Here is an 18,088-nt window from a genome sequence, read left to right on the forward strand (position 1 = left end):
GGCGCTCGCCCGCAACGCGCGGGGCTCGGACATCACAATCCATAGTATTAAAAACAAGCGCTAAAAAACACTGACTGAGGACGAGACTAGACACACAGAAGGCGCTGACTTACAACTGCAGTTGTAAGTCAGCGCCTTCTGTGTGTCTAGTCTCGTCCTCTGTCTGTGTTTTTTAGTGCTGGTTTTTAATACTATGAGACTTCTGTCTTGGGTGTGGAATCTTTATAGTAGCGAGGTAGGCAGAGTCACTTTGGGACATTGAACCCCATAAAACCACATGTAGTGAGGGGCAGTGAAATTGCCTAAAAAGCTTCAATGTAGCAGGAGTCATGAAACTTTCAATAAAGATGGGAATTGACGAGTAAGTGTTAGAAGTGTCTTGGATCCTGCCCATGCAAGGCAAGATGTGGCTTATCTCAGTCTTTTTCATGGAAAGCTGTTCGATTTCTTTATTCGGTAGTTAATGCCTCATTGAAGTGGATGGGGGCATGTGGCTGGCCTCCATCCTTCTTGACCTTAGTGCTGTTGTGCAGTTATTAGGTTCATTATAGAAGCCCACAAATATTCAATTTCAACAAATTTCAACGTTGCTCACAAATATGCTGCGAAAACAATGAGAGATTTGGTTTTTAGGACAGTGTTTATGCTTTTGGAATCTTCATGAAGGTGAAAAAAAATAATAAATGGAGTAGGAGGTGAAATGAGAACCGTTGAAGCAAGTAGTTAAATCCCATAAAAAAAAAAATTCTAGAGTATTCCTGGACCATTGAATGAGCTACTCGGGTCGCTGTCAGCCATGGACTGATAGCCACCTAGCACGGATCATCTGCATTTTGCCTTCTGACGAAATAAATGTTTTGCAATCCAATCCTAGGCTGGATATATATTCATTTCATGAATATAGCAATCTGTTATGTGGTGGTGGTCAGGTGCAAAAGTGCATGTGGCATGTGAATGTAGTGCACATTATGGCAGCTAGATACATTAAAGGCAATCTATGGCGCTTCCATTATTTCCATTCCTTTTATTTCCTTCCATTCCTTCAATGAATTAAAAAAATTTAGGATGACAACCACAAATGAAAAAGAAATGATCTAAGCTTCATATCTTCTTCACTTCTGGTGTAAAATCTGTCTTTTGCTATAATTATCACATAGTGTTGTGATAATTGCCTTGGTAACCATTTGTAACCACTGCTGAAAACTTAACAAATTTTTCTGTTCTCGAGTTGCTAAAGCAGTCATTCAGTCTTTTTTACTTCATTCTTCAGCTGCCTTTCAGCATGTCAGGGAAAACATCGAGGACCTCAATGGACGTGTGGGTGTTCGGGACACTGACCTCATTTTTCTCAAAGGTCTCATGGAATCGCCTGTCATGAGCTGCTTAGTGCAGGTATGGCACTTTCATAAATTTTTGTCAAATCTTGTCGTTTATCATCATAAGGGCATTGGACATTTTATTACTACTTTAAAGTTTTTGTTTAACTTGGAATAGTGATCAGCGAAATTCGAGGAAGTTGAAAATAGCTACGTTCTGCAACTTCATAGGCTGGCATTTTGCATGTTAATAGCAACGTCCCTTGCAGCTGGGCATCTATGCATGTTGTACAAGGCATTGGAGTCACTGCCCTCTCTCTGTCAGAAAGCTAAAAGAGTGTAATTGGCATGGCATTTATTATCATGGTCATATTGTCTACATCATCGCTGTGGTTGTTATTAGTGAGCAATTTAGGTACATTGAAGTGAATGTTTGTTTCTTTTGATAAGCAGGTTTTCTAATGAAGCTTAAAAAGATTTTTGAAAGGGTCTTGTTTTCTTTTCTTCTATAAAAATTAAGTGTAAAACTGGCTTTAAAGCCTGGTGCTGGCACAAAGTCACAGACTACAATGGCAGTCAATAGACTTTTCACCTGCACCCGCAAGCTTAACCAGAAACGTGAGCCACCAGTAATGTGGCCGAGCGCAGTGTTCTAAATGAGGCCAGTGTTGGGGAAAAACTTGCGAAAGTTCTGCCATTTCTTCCACGCTTGTATGCTACATGTAGTGTTGTGCTTGCTTTTGAGTGTGAGCTCTGCCACTTTTGCAGCGATGCTGAATATGTGTGAGAAGTCTTCCTTGCGGAAATTTTTTATGTTCCCTTTTTTTTATTTGAAAAATGGAGAACCTTTGAGAATATTGGAACAATGCAGTCTCCATGACTGCTTAGCCCTTCATATTTGATAAACTGCACTTTGTTACCTTTGGAGTGCACAGGAACTAATTGGGGCTCTTACTTGTCTGTCCAACATGAAAAATGTTTGGTATGTTCAGTTATTGCTAGGGGCTGTAATTGAATCTGCTGTATCACCATGAATAGTTATAACCTGTTGGTTGGGTACCCTTGTATTTATTATGAATTTTAATTCATTAGACGGTCACTTCGGGTGCATCTTGGGGTGTTTGGCATTATGTTTTTTGAGTATGCCCATGAGTGATAAAAATGTATTGCCTCCTCAGCTTCAAACTTCAGTAGTGACCCAGTTGGTGTTATCTGTTGACGTTCTTTGTTTATTACTCATTTTTGTCCTTCAGTAATGCCCTAAGTGAAAGAGGTGTAATTAATATAAAAGATTTGTCACTTCAGGGATAAAATTTTGTTCAAAGCAGAGAAGGGGGTTTTACCTTTGCTTATAGGTTCACATAATAAATCTACCTGCAAGGTTTCTTTTGTTTCACATCTTTTAAATAACAGAGTGTTGACAATTCTCTGCAATAAGTGTTGCATTAGCCACAGAATTTGTAAAAAAAGCTACTGGAAAATCTTGCCATATGTGTCTTCAAGGTTTATTGAGATCAAAATTGTAAAACACTTTACCTTGCTTATAAATTTACCATTCTTAATATATGCATCAAGAAAAACAGTGAAAGCTAGAGGGATAAAAATTACTACCAAATGAGCATTTGGAGTTAGACTGCAGTGAGTTCTTGTATTTTGTTTTTGATGGTTCTTTTGTTCATGGTAGGCCTTGCTCAACGCCCATGATGCTGTAGTTACAAAGAGCTATGAACCTGCTAAACCACTAGCACTTGAGAAGGAGGCACCAGCAATGGCACCTGAGACCCTGAATGACACTATCAGGATGGTGGGAATCTGAAAGAATGATGATGAACCCTTGGTGAGTGGCTGTTTCATTTCCAGCTTGCTGCTTTTCTTATTCTGCATACATGTGGTATAAAGGTGCTTTTGCTTAATGTTTTCAGGGGATAACGGTACGAGTTGAGGATGACAATTTGATGATAGCTCGCATCCTTGCTGGTGGAATCATTGATAGGCAAGGTGAGTTTGAGTGCAAGCTTTCTTTTTCACTAGATGCTAGGATTTGAAGTAGATTTCTTGACTGACTGATTGTGATGCTTATGGCAGTATCAGACTTCCCGACCTTCCTTGTGCAATATGGTTTCATGTGATTTGAGGATTCTTTTCTACTTGTTACTAGCTCTAATCTTTTCCTTTTGTGGAAGAATAATGAATACCAGAATGGTAGTATTTGCTGTCTGTTAGTCCCTAAAGAACTAAAGTAATATCATAGCTACTTTTCTGATTTGTATATGTGTTTTATGCCTTTTAGTGGTATTCATGATAATGTATTTTGCCTTTTTAAGTTCTTGTGTGACTTTTTTTTTTTTCAAGTGGTAACTTATGTTGAAATAATAAATAAATTGGTTTTTGAGGAAAGGAAAGGTATAGGAATGGTCTCATGTCTTACTGGACATCTGAACCCTGCTGTGAGGAAAGAGATGAACAAGCTTACCAAAAAAATTTGTGGTCACTGCATTTTCTGTTTTCAATTTCAATATAGGTTGAGGTGTGAAGGTCAAAGCATGCTTAACTGTAAAGTGTGGTAAAGGCATGCTAAGTATAAACCTCATGTCATGACATACACTGAATGTTCAACAGAGGAAGGCATGTCTGCACTAGTTATTTCATTTAGAACATTCAGTTTGTGTTTCCTCATGGTTACTTTTAAAAGGAACTTTCAGAACATGCACATTTTGTTGTGTTAAAGGGAATGCAACTTAGTATTGTGGACACCTTGCTTATATTTCAGGGTTGTTACATGTTGGTGATACAATCTTGGAGGTCAATGGAGTGCCAGTTCACACGCCTGAGCAGCTGCAGCTGCAACTGAAAAAGGCCCAAGGCAGTGTTGCATTCAAAATCCTCCCCTCATATCACGACAACCTGCCAACATTTCAGGTATGTGTCTGTGACATCAACTGACATATTACAAATGTGAGGCTTTTTTTGTATGTGTGCTTGAATGGTACTTTATTTTGCAGTGTTTTGTGAAAGCACTGTACACATATGAGCCATCTAAAGATACCCTTCTACCATGTAAAGAAATTGGGTTGCCATTCAAGCAGGGTGACATCCTGCAAGTGCTCAATCAGGAGGATCCAAACTGGTGGCAGGTAGGTACAAAATTATAGTCTGAAGTATTCATGCACCTCTCTTTCAGCACATCTAGTGGTCACAAGTGAGCCGGCAATCAATTTTTTTGCTTGGTTTAATCTTCCTTTTTTTTTATTGCATAATCAATGATGAATCAGGCAAAATAAAAAAGGCTGCTTCCTGGCAAACAGTTTTTTTACCCTTTGCTATACACGCAGAGCTGTAATCTGCCCACAAGAGTGCTGAAACTGCTGCTGCTTTGATTGCCTCCGGAGTTTTTTGAGCATTTATGCTTCACAATGCGACGACTCTGCTAGACACCAGCATGCCAGTGATGCATGTCTCGTCAGATGTCAGGCATCAGGTGGTGATACGTACGAGCTCATTTAAACCTGCAGTTTCTTTTATTCTTGCTAGATTGTTGTAGCTTGCTAAAATTCCACATAATATGTCAGAAAAGCAGCAGCACTACAGAAGTGAGTGCTTTATAGGGAACGTGCTGAAGTGAGCATTTTGGTTTATTCACAACACTCACAACTCATATGTGCACAACAGTTTTTTTTTGGCCACAATGACTCTAGAATAGGTGACATGTCTGAACTACTGAGGCTAAGCTTTCACTTTTTTTTTTGTCTCTGCAGTGCATCATGAATCAGTTCATTAGCTGGGCTCTAAAGTCTTAATAAACAAAGTGCACATGTCAAAGATCAGGCAGACTGGCATGAGGTTTTGTGGTGCCAGATTAAGCGGATCTTAATTGCATTTGAATTGATAAGTGTCATCAGGTTGAATCTACTACCTTATTAAAGTATCTCTGTTAAAACAATTATGCTATCAGCTTGTTGACTTAGATTTGAATTGTATTTTCATTATTTTTGTAGTTGTTTTTATTGTGACTAATTTTAATATATTTGTTTGATTACAAAGCCTGAAGGTTTTCATGTGTCATTCTTTGCTTACACAGGCAAGAAGAGTATCTGCTTCAGGTCCGGCAAGCCTTATCCCATCTCAGGAACTTGAGGAACGAAGACAATTCTTTTGTGCGGCCAGAGTATGACTATGCAACAAAGACAAGTATGCATTAATTGCTGCTTTTCATGAGACAGATATGTCACAGGTGTTGAGGACTGCAATGAAAGTATTTTTGCATTTTAATTTCACATGTGCATAGTACCTGTTTTAAGTAGTATTGTCAACTTGTTGCTCGCACGAGCCTGTTCGCAGTCAAGATTTTGCATTTAGATTTAAATTCATTTTGCTGGACTGCATACTGTTGTCATGCAGTATTTTATTTTGACATGAGCAGGCTTTAACCATTATAGGCACGTACTAGCGTGTTTTGCATAACTGCAAAGTTTCCCAGTTTCCCTCCTGTAATGTAAGGATTTTTGTGATTTTAAATAGGTGTAGAATTAACACTCAAGTTCCCCAAACTAGAGGGGAATCCATTATTGTTGTGTAGCTAAAGCTGCATGACAATGAAAGCTTCATTGCTAGGTTTCAGCCAGCTGCCAGTGTTTTACAATGGTGTGTCACCACCGCACTTCAGTGGTTTGGAGCTCTGCCGTTTCTGGTTGACAGCTATTGGATCTCAAATGTGCAGACCACCTTATAACTAGTTCGAGCTTGGCTGACAGGTGCTCTGAGCAAGCATGATGGCAAAGTTTGTTTCACGCTTTTTCTTTATAAAAGGCGTGTGCAGTGTTAAACTTGCCTCAACTGTGGCCCCATTGGTTTGGTTTTTATATAATTTTATGTTTGCATTTACCTTTCTGTTGGGTCAAGCATCGCAAACAAATGGTGAAATGAAAATATTTGTCTAAATGTGCTTGAAGCAATACATGGCGAAACTTTGTAGTATTTTATTGTTTTGGAAAGCTAAGGATACTGCATTGCACAGTTTATTTGTGGCACAAATGTTTTGTTCACTACAATCTAAGCACCTGAAGGCTGTAAATTCATGGGGATGTATGCACAGATTTGAAGGATGTTTTGAAATGTTAAATTTAATCGCTATAACATGGGCAGTGCTTTAGTCAGAGGCAAAACTCGGCATTGCGCGTCCCTCATAGGCCGAGTCGCTTTGGGACATTAAATCCCCATAAACCAAACCAAAACTCGGCATTGCAGTATTATGTAGTTAAAAACATGTGCTTGCAGCATGAGCAGTCATTGACGCCATTCCTCTTTAGATTGATTCATGTTGTTGCTTGAGCTGCTGCTCTCAGTGACCGCTGTTTCATCACAGTGGTTTGTGATTCATTGTCCTAAATGCCATCGTGGAAGGGGTGCTCATACTTGAGCACTAGCAACTTTATGGTTGCTATGGAAAAGGTTGAGAAAATTTGGACAGACTCTATAGTGAGAGTTAGAGAACAAAAGTTTTTTTTGGGGGGGAGGGGGGGGGTACCAAATGCCATATGATGTTTGTACTGAATTTAAACAGCAGTGTTTATGTGTGGTACTGAGGGCCCGTCCATTTATGCAATGAACAATACTTGTGTCGGCATCTGCATATATCATTGGTGAGGTTTGGGCAGTTTTATAATATCTGTTTTGTATTTTTGCCTTTTTGTTCTCACTTGTGAATTGTGCGGGGATGAGATAGAAAAATGTAGTAAACATAAAAAGTTAAAAAAGATACTAATAAATTCAAGATACGTTTGCAGGAAATATTTTGACAGTGATGAGTTATACCATTTGTAAAAACATGAATGTTGTATGAAATAGGTTGCAGTTAACTTTCCTTGCTCCTAATTATGGTTTTCTTTTGCAAGTTTCCTACTTTTATTTCAGCATGAAATTGCTAATTTCCTGTAGACAGAACTTATTCTGGTAAATAATTTCTGGTGGAGTACATTCTCATCATATACTTACAGCTGTTAATATTGAAATTATAGAATTCTAGTGCATCGTACCGCTATTAAATGTTTGCATTATTTACTTTGGTTTCAGTGTGTTGGCTTGCTGTGTATGATGTTTGTGTGGGATATGAGGAAAAGGAGGTGCTGCTCCTTGGCGATCTAAATATGAAATTTGGAACATCCTAAGGAGCTGCTGCAGATATTTTTGTCATTTTTTTATTTTTACAGTGTACAAATGTTATGAACATCAAAGCAGTGAAAAACTAAAAATGTATGAGTTTTGTGCAGCAAACAGCTCAATTTTGATGTTGGCCATTACAAATCAAACTTTTGGGGCATGATACTGTAAGCGTATGCCTTGCGGTTTCTTGTTAATGTACACTGTGTCTTTGAAAGCACTCTACCACAGGCTTTGATTAGTTTTGTTTTCAGTGCATTTTATACACACTCATGTCACCAGTAGACTTGCAGTATTATTTAAGCTTATTTCTTGTCTCTATGTGATAGTGCAACATATTTTGGGCCATTTCCTACAGAAGTGTTGGTTTATAACATGTTAGTTGTGTGACCAGTAGTAGTCTGTGAAGTAAAGCTTGCTTAATTTTATCATTTTTCTAATGCAAAAATAGTTTCTGTAGCCAGGTAGTAAATGTGTGCTTGACATAATATTATCTGTATCCATCTCTTTCCAGAAATGTGTGGTACAAAGATTACTAAAAAGAAGAGAAAAACAATGTATGAGAGCAAGGCATCAGCAGGTATGTTTGCATTTCTGCTTGTGTTTGTTTTTAATTTATACTCACAGGCACGAGAGTTGAGTTAGATATGCACAGCGGAACCTTAATATGATACAGTCACACCGCCCCTCGAAAAGGCCACCAAAATGGCGATTTAGAGTCAAGATTTTTGTTTTTTGGCAATGCAGGTATTTTTTTGTGGTTGAAAGCAACACCTTTTGGCTTACAGGATGTAAATGGCCCTATGTGTATAAATGCATGGGAGAATATGTGGGTGTGTTCTTTTTGCTTTTTTTTTTGCCGGTACAAATATAACGATAATCGGTTATAACGATCAGATTTTCTAGTTTTGTCAGTATTGTTTACTCACGTACTCATCATAACAGTCGGCTCAGCTGGCTGATGTGCTGGAGCCATTATAGTGAAAGTGCCACATTCCTATTGCTCATATATATATGCTTTGAGGTACTGCGCAACAAGAATGCACTGTGAATTTCTGGAGCACTTGGAAGTGCCTGTGAACACATAGCTGTTGTCTGGTGGTACACTCATTGTAGCCTGACTATTACCATCTGCCATTTCCATCTGCAAGCAGTGCTAACATATCTCATTCACTGTGCTGTTGTCTGACTATGCTCACTCTTAAGCCAAGAAACTGTGAGTTATGAGTTCAGTCAGAATTCGCTGTCATCGTCGACTCGGAGAAGCTCATTACTGACCCCACTGAGTAGTTTCTAAGCATCCCAACAAGCTCAGAAAGCATGCATCTAGAATATGCCTGTATGTGCCTGTATGTGTATGTAAAGTATTTGCTTGCCTGACCATGCCGCAGTTGTCAGCCGCTTCCTTGTTCTGACTTTTACCTGTGATCGTAAATGCATAGACAGTGAAACATATCTGGCATTGATTTTTTTGTTTTCCTCCATGGCTCTTGGTGCAGAACTGCTTTGCATAGTAAGGGAAAAAACAGTCGTGGCCAAAGCAAACAGAAAAAAAATTCTCACCTTATGTATATTGTCATATTGAGGTTAGTTTTCTGCATAAAAAAATTGAAAATTGAAAGTTAAAAATTGGTTTCTTGGGGAAAGGAAATGACGCAGTATCTGTCTCACACATCACATTGGAGGACACCTGAATAGGCCCCATAAGGGAAGAGATAAAGGAGGGACTGAGAAAAGAAAGGAAGAAAGAGGTGCTGTAGTGGAGGGCTCCAGAATAATGTGCCGTAGTGGAGGGCTCCAGAATTATTTCGACCACCTGGGGATCTTTGCACACGGGTTTGCCTCCATCGAAATGCAGCGTCTGTGGACGAGTTCGAACCCCAGACACTCTGGATCAGCAGCTGAGCGCCCTAACTACTGAGCCACCATGTGGGGTCTGTATAAAAGCGGCTGATTTAGGTTTATGCACAGTGTGCACATGTGGGGTAAACCAAGTGGTCTCCCTTTTCTCTATCTGCTACTCTCTTCACACCAAGTTGCAGAAAAAAGTAAGGTGCAGTTGTGATGTCCTGGCGTTGTTAGTTGTTTTGAAGGCTCACGGAATGTCTGTACTCGTTTCATGCATTTCCTCTACACGAATGCCCAGGAGGGCTCTGTAGGAACCTGTATAAATAAATAAATAGTTTTTTTTAGTGAGCATGTCATTTGTACTGAAAAAGAGCTTCGCTAACACAAGCACAGCACGTAGCAGTCGTGCAGGATGGCAGAATTAGAGGAAAATGTGTTATATTTGAAAAATGAGAACACGAGTTGCATTGATTATCAACTAAAGGGTCATTTACCATTTACAGATTTTTATTTTAAATTAAAACTGTAAGAGATATGTCAGTGCAGTCTATGCAGGCAAATTGTACAACTAGGTGAACATTATGTACCTGATGTGGATTGATAACTACAAGACTAATTTACTAAAATTAGTTAATAAACGTTTATTTTTTATAATCAGGGGCAAGGTTATATTGCGAAATTGAAGGCTGTCAACATCAGAGGTGAGCCCTGTTTTCAAATTTTCTTAATCGGCAGTGTGGTCCGAAACTTGAACATCAAAAATACACATTTGAAAGCTTGTTGAGTTGGCTTTCCCAAATTGCATAGTTACAAAATGGCGTCACTTCGTGTGGTATCGTCGCTGAAATCAAGTTAACTTCTACAGTATCAAATACACAAACGCATCAAATAGGATCGAAGTAAACATGCATTGATGGAAGGACAACTCAACGATATTGCATGTGCATATTTTTGACGTTCGACATTTCGAACCACATTGCCAATTAAGAAAATTTAAAAACAAGACTCACCTTAGATGCTGGTGGTCTCCAGCTTTGTAGTATAACCTTGCCTCCTGAAATCAAATAAAAACAACTAATTATAGTTAATTAGTCATCTATTTATTGATCTATATCAAGTATACCAGGTGTCCCAGCTAACTTGAGTCAAGGGTTAAGAAATAAATTATTAGAGACAGGCGAGTGAGACCATCTGCATATTGGTGACATCCATCTTGAGCACCACAGGCAATTTTTGTTTTGCTTATAATTAATAGTTGGTTTAATTATTTAATTTAAGAAATATTGACTTTAGACAACAAATTGCATTTGAAGAGTTGTAGAGCGCGTTCAGAAACCCTCATTTTATCATTTACGCTAAGGAAACCCTCAATGGTGTCTTTTTTTTCCCAGCTCCAAAGAAAGCCCGCGAAATACAAAAATAAACCACGTGACTAACACATTCGCACGCCATGATCGTGCTGCTCTCAAGCATCATTTGAGCAATTGAAATCACGTGCAGCTTTGACTCGGCGGCCCTGCAGCAGCGGCAGGCCGATATGTTAGCGGCGGCTACTCGCACCGTCATGTGTGCCAACTGGCTAACGCAGACGAGAAACCACCGCGAACATATCGGCCTGTCGCTGCTGAGGGGCCGCCGGGTCAGAGTTGCAGGTGATTTCGTTTGCTCAAACCACACTTGAGAGCAGCATGATCGTGAACGCACGAATGCGTTAGTCATGTGGTTTATTTTTGTATTTCGTGGGCTTTCTTTGGAGCTGGGAAAAAAAGACATGCGTGTGGGGGGTTTCCTTATCGTAAGTGATGGAGTGAGGGTTTCTGAACGTGCTCTACAACTCTTCAAATGCAGTTCGTTATCTAAAGTCAATATTTTAAAATTAGATAATTAAACTTAGTTAAACTATTAATTAATTGTGGGAAAATTTGCCTGTGGTGCGCAAGATGGCTGTTGCCAATATGCAACTGGTTTCGCTCGCCTGGCTCTATTAATTTATTTTTTAACCCTTGGCTGAAGTTAGCTGGGACACCCGGTATAATGTCCTCCTTGCTGTACAATCCACTTGCACAAACAGCACTGACGTATCTCACACAGTCTTAAAAATAAAAATCTGCAAATGTTAAAAGAAATCAGTGAGCCAGAGTACCCGTGGTCGAACCCAGCTGCAGTGGCTGTGTTTTGATGGAGGCGAAACAACGCAAAAGGCACCTGTGTGCTCTGCGATGTTTAAAGATCCCCAGGTGGTCGAAATTATTCGGGAGCCCTCCACTACAGCACTTCTTTCTCTCTTCCTTCTTTCACTCCCACCTTCCTTCCTTCCCTTACAGAGCGGTTCAGGTGTCCACAGATATGAGACAATTGCTACGCCATTTTCCTTTCCTCAGAAATCAATTTTTCAAAATATCTCCCTCTATATATTCACAAGGGGCAGGGGTGGAAAGCGAAAGCATGTTAGAACATGTGCAGACTGGAAGAAAGCAAAGTTCCAGCAGCGTACAAGGCACGAAGGTCAACAACGTTGATGGTGGTGTAGGCAAGGTACTTTTAGTGCGCAAGCACTAAGTACTAAGCACTCACCGATTTCGCTGATCTTTGTTTGAAACCTTCTTGACCTGAAATAAAATGAACTAAAATAAAACAGTTTATGGCCACGAGTGGCTTTCGAATCTGCAGCAATGCAAACAGATCAGCAACTCTGGCCACTGCATTAGAGCACTACGCCATAGCCGCAGCTGAACATCCCGCACGTTTAAACTGCTAGTCTCTCACGCCATGCTTTGGATGTCATCTTCTTCATCAACTTCCATCCGTGCCCAATGGATCCAGAACACACTGCTATCGCATTGCCCTCTTTAGGTGCATTAAGCGGCCCCATAATTTTTTAGCCACTCACTGATTTCGCCAAATCTTTGTCTGAAGCCTGCTTGACGTTGAAAACCATGCCTCGAACCAAAACTGACACTGAAGTGAAAACCAAGCGCTAGTGCACCTAATTTGCATTTGGCCCAACCATGCTAAATCATCTATTATTTTTTTCATCTGCCAGCCACCACCAAATTCTGACTGAACATTGCTTTCTGTTCTTTGGCTGTGGGGTAAGCCTCAAGGATCAATTGCGCGCATTGGTTTTGGTGATTGTGTAAAAATCTCAGCTTCATGAAACATGGGATGGCATGAGTAGCTGCAGTAAAACTTTGCGAAGTGTGCATATTTTTGTCATCTTTAGTGGCGCTGAATGCTAATAATTCGACCTTAACATACAGTCGCGAGTAAAAAAGATCAGCACAATGACATCACCAGAGCGGTGAAAATCAGTGTGTGGACGGCGCGGCACTATGCTTTGCTGACACACCTGGCACTTTTGTTATCGGCATGTTCGTAACTGCAGTGCCGAGTGTTGCTATCCACTGCTTTGGGGGCACGTCACTAGCTGTAATATTTCGTGACTATACCTTCCTGGCTGACCCTCTGCAAGATGAGAGCCACATTTTGAGAACTGGTGAAAAATTTTCCTGTGATATTACTTGTATTGCATCTTTTGCTGGCATCATCTTTGCACAGTCAGCTTGCATATCAATTGTAGGACAGTGCTTGCTAGCTTCCGAGACTTTTAAAAGACATCAATACCATATCAGGTTCCTACTTTCATCACTCTGAAAAATGTGGTGCGTGTTGGGATGAAATCACCAGGGATACTGATTTTTAACTCCTGAAAGCAATTGTGAGAGGGCTGAAATGTACTGCATGTGGGACCTATTTGTGTGGCAAGTATTAGACCCCTTTTGCATGATCCTTTGGGTAACTCAAATTCTGGTGAACAAAATTCTCTGGCTGCAGCGAGTTTCAATTAACGCAAGCTGCCAGCAGATCTACATATTTCTGGGTTTACAATGCTGTGTCATCAGTATTGTGCACAGCATACTACACTGCAGACAGCATCCCTTCAATTACAACTTGTCAATGCTTCTTAACGTACCACTTCACCTTTACAAGGTGCTGTGTTTGCTGCAATGACATGTTGCATCATGGCATTAGGCTGTCTTCGAAGTCTCAAGTCTCACAGGTATTAGAGGAATATGTTAAAAAATTACTTAGTTCACACTTAAGATATTGATTTCTACTTCTAACTACAGCTATAGTCTCTAACTCTTGTGTGATGTCCTTGTGTTTATTTCTTTGTGCTCTTTTGCCCATTTAGAGTTTGAAAAAGCTGAGCTGCTGTTGTATGAAGAGGTTGCCCGGATGCCGCCTTTTGAGCGGAAGACAGTAGTTCTCGTTGGAGCACGGGGTGTTGGCAGACGTTCACTGAAGAACAAGCTTATTAGCTACGATCCAACACGCTTTGGGACACCACTTCCTCGTAAGTTGCTTTCTGTTTATGTGCTCTGCTATGTCAGGGCACAGGAACACTTGAGGACAGCTGCATCAAAATTTTGTTTTCAGTGAAATTCTTTTCTGTGGCTATTTCTGGCTTTAAAGGTGCATTTATTACTGAGAAAATTAGATTGAAAATAATCCCGCCACTCAATTTAAACTCACGACGCCCTACACGGAAAAGGACTCCCTGATCACGATATTGAATTACACGATAGAGTAGCCTATACCTCATCTCACAAGCTGTTTGCATCACTGTGAAAGGTAGAGCGCTCTCATCCAGTCAGGGCCAAGGAAGACAACAAATAGTTCCTCGGATATTTGAGTAGTGTTGGGACTATTTCTCAAACAGTTATTTCAGTAATTGAAAAGACAGTTCAGAATGGTGTTTTGAAAGTGCAGCAAGTATTTCATTCCCTGCATAAATTAGCAGAGAAAGTCCACACGAACACAGCATTGCGGAGGCCTGCTGCGAAGTGGTCTGCCACCATTCGTGAACGTGGCATCCGCTGTGTCGGTGCTCTGGTGCTCTTTCCTTCCTAGGGATGGAGCCACCAGTTGCGGGGTTAGGGGCACGGAGGAACACGTTTTGCAGCACATGCTGTTCTGATTGACTCAGTTCACCGCAGCCTTCACGGTGCTGCAAACGGCTTGTGAGATGGAGTATAGCGTCTGGAATTTGGGGAAAAAAAGGCTGTTTGCCTGGGAAAGAAGCCGGTGGTGGTGACACCTCTATTTCGTTTCTTGGTCTTTTCTAATTTATAAAAGATATGTTTTCTGGAGGAGTGGTCTCTGTGACTAGCATTTAATAATGCATCAGTACTGGCTGACTTCTATTTCTACTCATCTACTCAGCGTCCCTTTAAAGAAAGAACCCTAAGTGGTCTAAATTAATCAAGAGTGCTCCACTACAGTGTCCCTCACAGCCCATGTGTCACTTCGGGATGTTAAACACCACAGTTTATAATTTACAATTTGTTTACGAGTACAGCCACTTTTATGTTGTGCGGTTGGAGATTTTGAGACAAATGGATTCAAAGATTTTTACAGGTAAGAAGGCTGCATGTTATCTATGTTCCACTAGTGCCTGGCAGAATGTTGGATGTGAAACTGCATGAACTTTTTTTTTTGTGTGTACAGTATGCAGCTGTAAAGGAGCTTAAAGGGACACCGAGGAGAAATTGAAGTTGGCTTGTATCGATAGAATAGCAGCTCCTGATCACAAAAACGCCACTCTTACTGAAAACAAAGCTCTTGTAATGTAGAAAATAGCAAGAACCAAAATACAGGTGTCGCCGCCACAGGCCAATCTCGCAAGTACAAGCGTGATGACTTCCTAGGACAAGAGGCGCCACCTTGGAGGAATTTTCCGTACTTCATGGAAGCCACGAATCTCTGAGACTGGCAAAGGAAGGTTGCGCACCGCACCGCTAGCTGTCAGAAATCACGGAGTCTGCGTTTACGTCACGTATCACGTCACTCCGTTCTGTGACGTCATAAGAGTTCTCCGTGTCCTCATAAGAGTTCTCGAGTTTGAATCAGAGCGGCGGGAAAAACTTTCTCAACTTCGAATCCAAATTTCTTTGAAATAAATGCATCTTTCGCGCTCGACAAGCGGCAACAAAGCCATGAAATGTCGAAGTATCAGATTTTGCTAACAAAAAAAAAATGATAGAGTTCTCCTCAGTGTCCCTTTAACAGGCTGTAGAAGCTGTGGCTAGAACGTGTCTTTCATCAAGTAGTTGTAATGCATTCAGGCTTATGTTCATAGGAAACATACCACCCTTACATGGGCAATAGCATTATTTTTCAGTAAGTTGTTATTGTTGTTATGTTACAGTGTGTCGTATTAAATCATTGTGTCTTTATTTAAATAAAATGAAAGGAGCTTGTTTAGCTCATTGTAAATTGGGAGGGGGAGCAAGAGTCTAAGGGTAAAAAGAATTGTTATTCCACGTAATGCCTCTGATGGGTTGGTATGTGGAACTATCGACTAGCTGAATAAATTACAAGGATACATATGAAGCAAGCAGAACTAAATAAGGATATGAGAAGGCACACGTAAGATAGGATGCAATGAACCAACTAGCCAAACCAAAATTTTGACCTAAATTCAAAAGAAGTAACGAAGGTATCTACACACATTATATGTTTATCTTCATAACAGCAGGCAGTTTTTAAGGCTCTTTATGGCCATGAGAAACATGTTCAATTCAGTTTTGAAGTGAAACAGTAGTAACAATAGCTAGTAATTTTGTTAAGAGCTTTTATTAAGCATTTTTGTTTTTTACATGGTCACTAGCAGTGTCTGAAATGGTTGTGCTTATGTTAACTACCCTCCACTGTCAAGTATAATTCAGTATCGAGCGTGATTGTGATGATACATGATTTTTATGTTTCACATACAAAGGTACTCTATGTAAACTTGGCTACCCACTCACTTTCATGGCAGTTTGACTTTTTTTACCAGGTTTTAACAAAACTGTTTTATTATGTGGCGATGCAGATACATCTCGCCCAATCCGGGAGACAGAAACGGATGGCAAAGTGTACTACTTTGTGTCACGTGAGGTAATGGAGGCAGACATAGCTGACAACAAGTACCTTGAGTGGGGTCAGCATAGTGGTCATCTGTATGGCACCAAACTGGACACCCTGCGCGCAGTCATCCACTCCGGAAAGATGTGCGTGGTGGACTGCAGCCCCCAGGTATGCCCCTTATGCTGCACTTGAGAATAACTTAAGGTCGTGTATTTACTGTTGTGCTGTCATACATAGTTTCTATGTCTCCAAGGCCTTTGACACTTTTGCTGGACTACCTTCTGAATTGGAGCATAATATGCCGATTATGACTAAGCTGAAGTAATCTGGCTATTCGTGAAGCATTAGAACAATTTTTTAGCCCGCAGCTTACAGGTATCCAAGGAAGGGGCATGTGGAAAGTACCTTTAGTTCAAATATATGGCTTGTATTCCTTCGACCTGCTTTGCAGATGTTTTAATGCTTTCTTTGTTCTCTGCAGTATGTAAAGATTACTGTGAGACTTCTTGTGGCACCTTCTGATAGACGAAGATGTTTTGCTACTGCTGAGGCCACTATATTCATTCCAAATGGGCTCACGATGCTCTTGTAATTTGCAGAAATTGAATATTGGCCACTTACCTTGTATCACACTTGCACATAGCTAGCAACAATGGCTTTGAAGTGCATTTAATGAAACTGTGGTATGTGCACTACAGTGATTTTACCTTTTGAATTGATTGCTCACTATGGCCCCTCATTTGTCAGGGCCTTCATGTGTATACAGCAGCCTATACTTGTGTAGCGACATTAACTAAATCAATGCGTACAGCACTTCACTGCGTATTGTGGAGTGCATTGTGGATGCAAATGCTGGCGAGCATTTCCATAAATCGCGTGAAGGTACACATGAACAGAATACAGTGAAAGCTCGTTAATTCACAACTCGTTAATTCGAAATTTTGGATAATTCGAAATAGTCATCGTGGTCCGGTCCGCAGTGCATAGAAGTCTATGCGCGTAACAGCTCGTTAAGTCACTCAAAAATTGATGCCGCCACCCATAATTCGAACTGCGCGCCGCCAAGCGCCGCTGTTGAAAACCATCGTTGGAAGCTTTCACGGCAGAACGATAGATGGCACAACCATCGGGGCGCCGCTAGGGTGCTAGAACAAGTACTAACCAGTCTTTCCTGCCGCGACTGCTTCAAGGAACGACGTTTTAGTGTTTTAGCCCTCGTTTTGCATGCCGCTTGCTGTGAGCTTGTGTCCGTGAGATGTGTTCGCGTGGGAAATACTGCGCCAAGACGGTGAAGGAGAAAGTGGCAATCTTACGCGAGGTGGACGAACGGAAGGCCAGCAAAGTGGAAATCGCGAAGAAGCACGGGATTCCACCAAGCACGTTGTCGACCTACGTCCGAAATAGGAAGGCCATCGAGGATGCCTACGAAGCCGAAGATTTCGCCAGCAACAGAAAAAGGCTCCGATTAGCCAAGTATCCGGAAATTGAGACCGCTGTGATCACGTGGGTGAAGGAAATGAGAAGCGCAGACATTCCACTGAGCGGCCCAATTATCATGGCGAAGGCGGTCGATTTCGCCCTGCGCATGAATGTGGAAGATTTTGTCGCTTCCGAAGGATGGTTTCACCGCTTTCGAGACAGACATAATCTTGTCTTCCGGGTGTTGTCCGGAGAAGCCAAAGAAGTGAACGCAGAAGCTTGTGCCACGTGGCGAAGCGGTGCTCTGCAGCAGTACTTAGAAAGCTACTCGGCACAAGATATATTCAATGCTGATGAGACGGCTTTGTTCTATAAGCTCCAGCCCGACAGAACAGTAACATTTAAAGGGGATTCCCTGCGTCGCATTCGCGCGCTAG

General features: G+C 40.9%; 1 protein-coding gene across 1 annotated transcript in view; it reads left to right on the forward strand.

Moving 5' to 3' along the window:
- The first annotated feature begins 3,019 nt into the window (after positions 1–3,019).
- LOC144115777 (protein PALS2-like) overlaps positions 3,020–18,088 on the forward strand; it is a 28,021-nt gene continuing 12,952 nt past the window's right edge. The window contains 9 exon segments of the mRNA XM_077650278.1: positions 3,020–3,153; positions 3,239–3,314; positions 4,087–4,235; positions 4,319–4,450; positions 5,395–5,463; positions 5,465–5,504; positions 7,987–8,052; positions 13,516–13,677; positions 16,198–16,400. Coding sequence (XP_077506404.1) covers positions 3,272–3,314; positions 4,087–4,235; positions 4,319–4,450; positions 5,395–5,463; positions 5,465–5,504; positions 7,987–8,052; positions 13,516–13,677; positions 16,198–16,400 — 864 coding nt within the window. The 5' untranslated portion in view covers positions 3,020–3,153; positions 3,239–3,271.

The sequence above is a fragment of the Amblyomma americanum genome, chromosome 1 (genome assembly GCF_052857255.1).
Source record: "Amblyomma americanum isolate KBUSLIRL-KWMA chromosome 1, ASM5285725v1, whole genome shotgun sequence".
Classification (NCBI taxonomy): domain Eukaryota; kingdom Metazoa; phylum Arthropoda; class Arachnida; order Ixodida; family Ixodidae; genus Amblyomma; species Amblyomma americanum.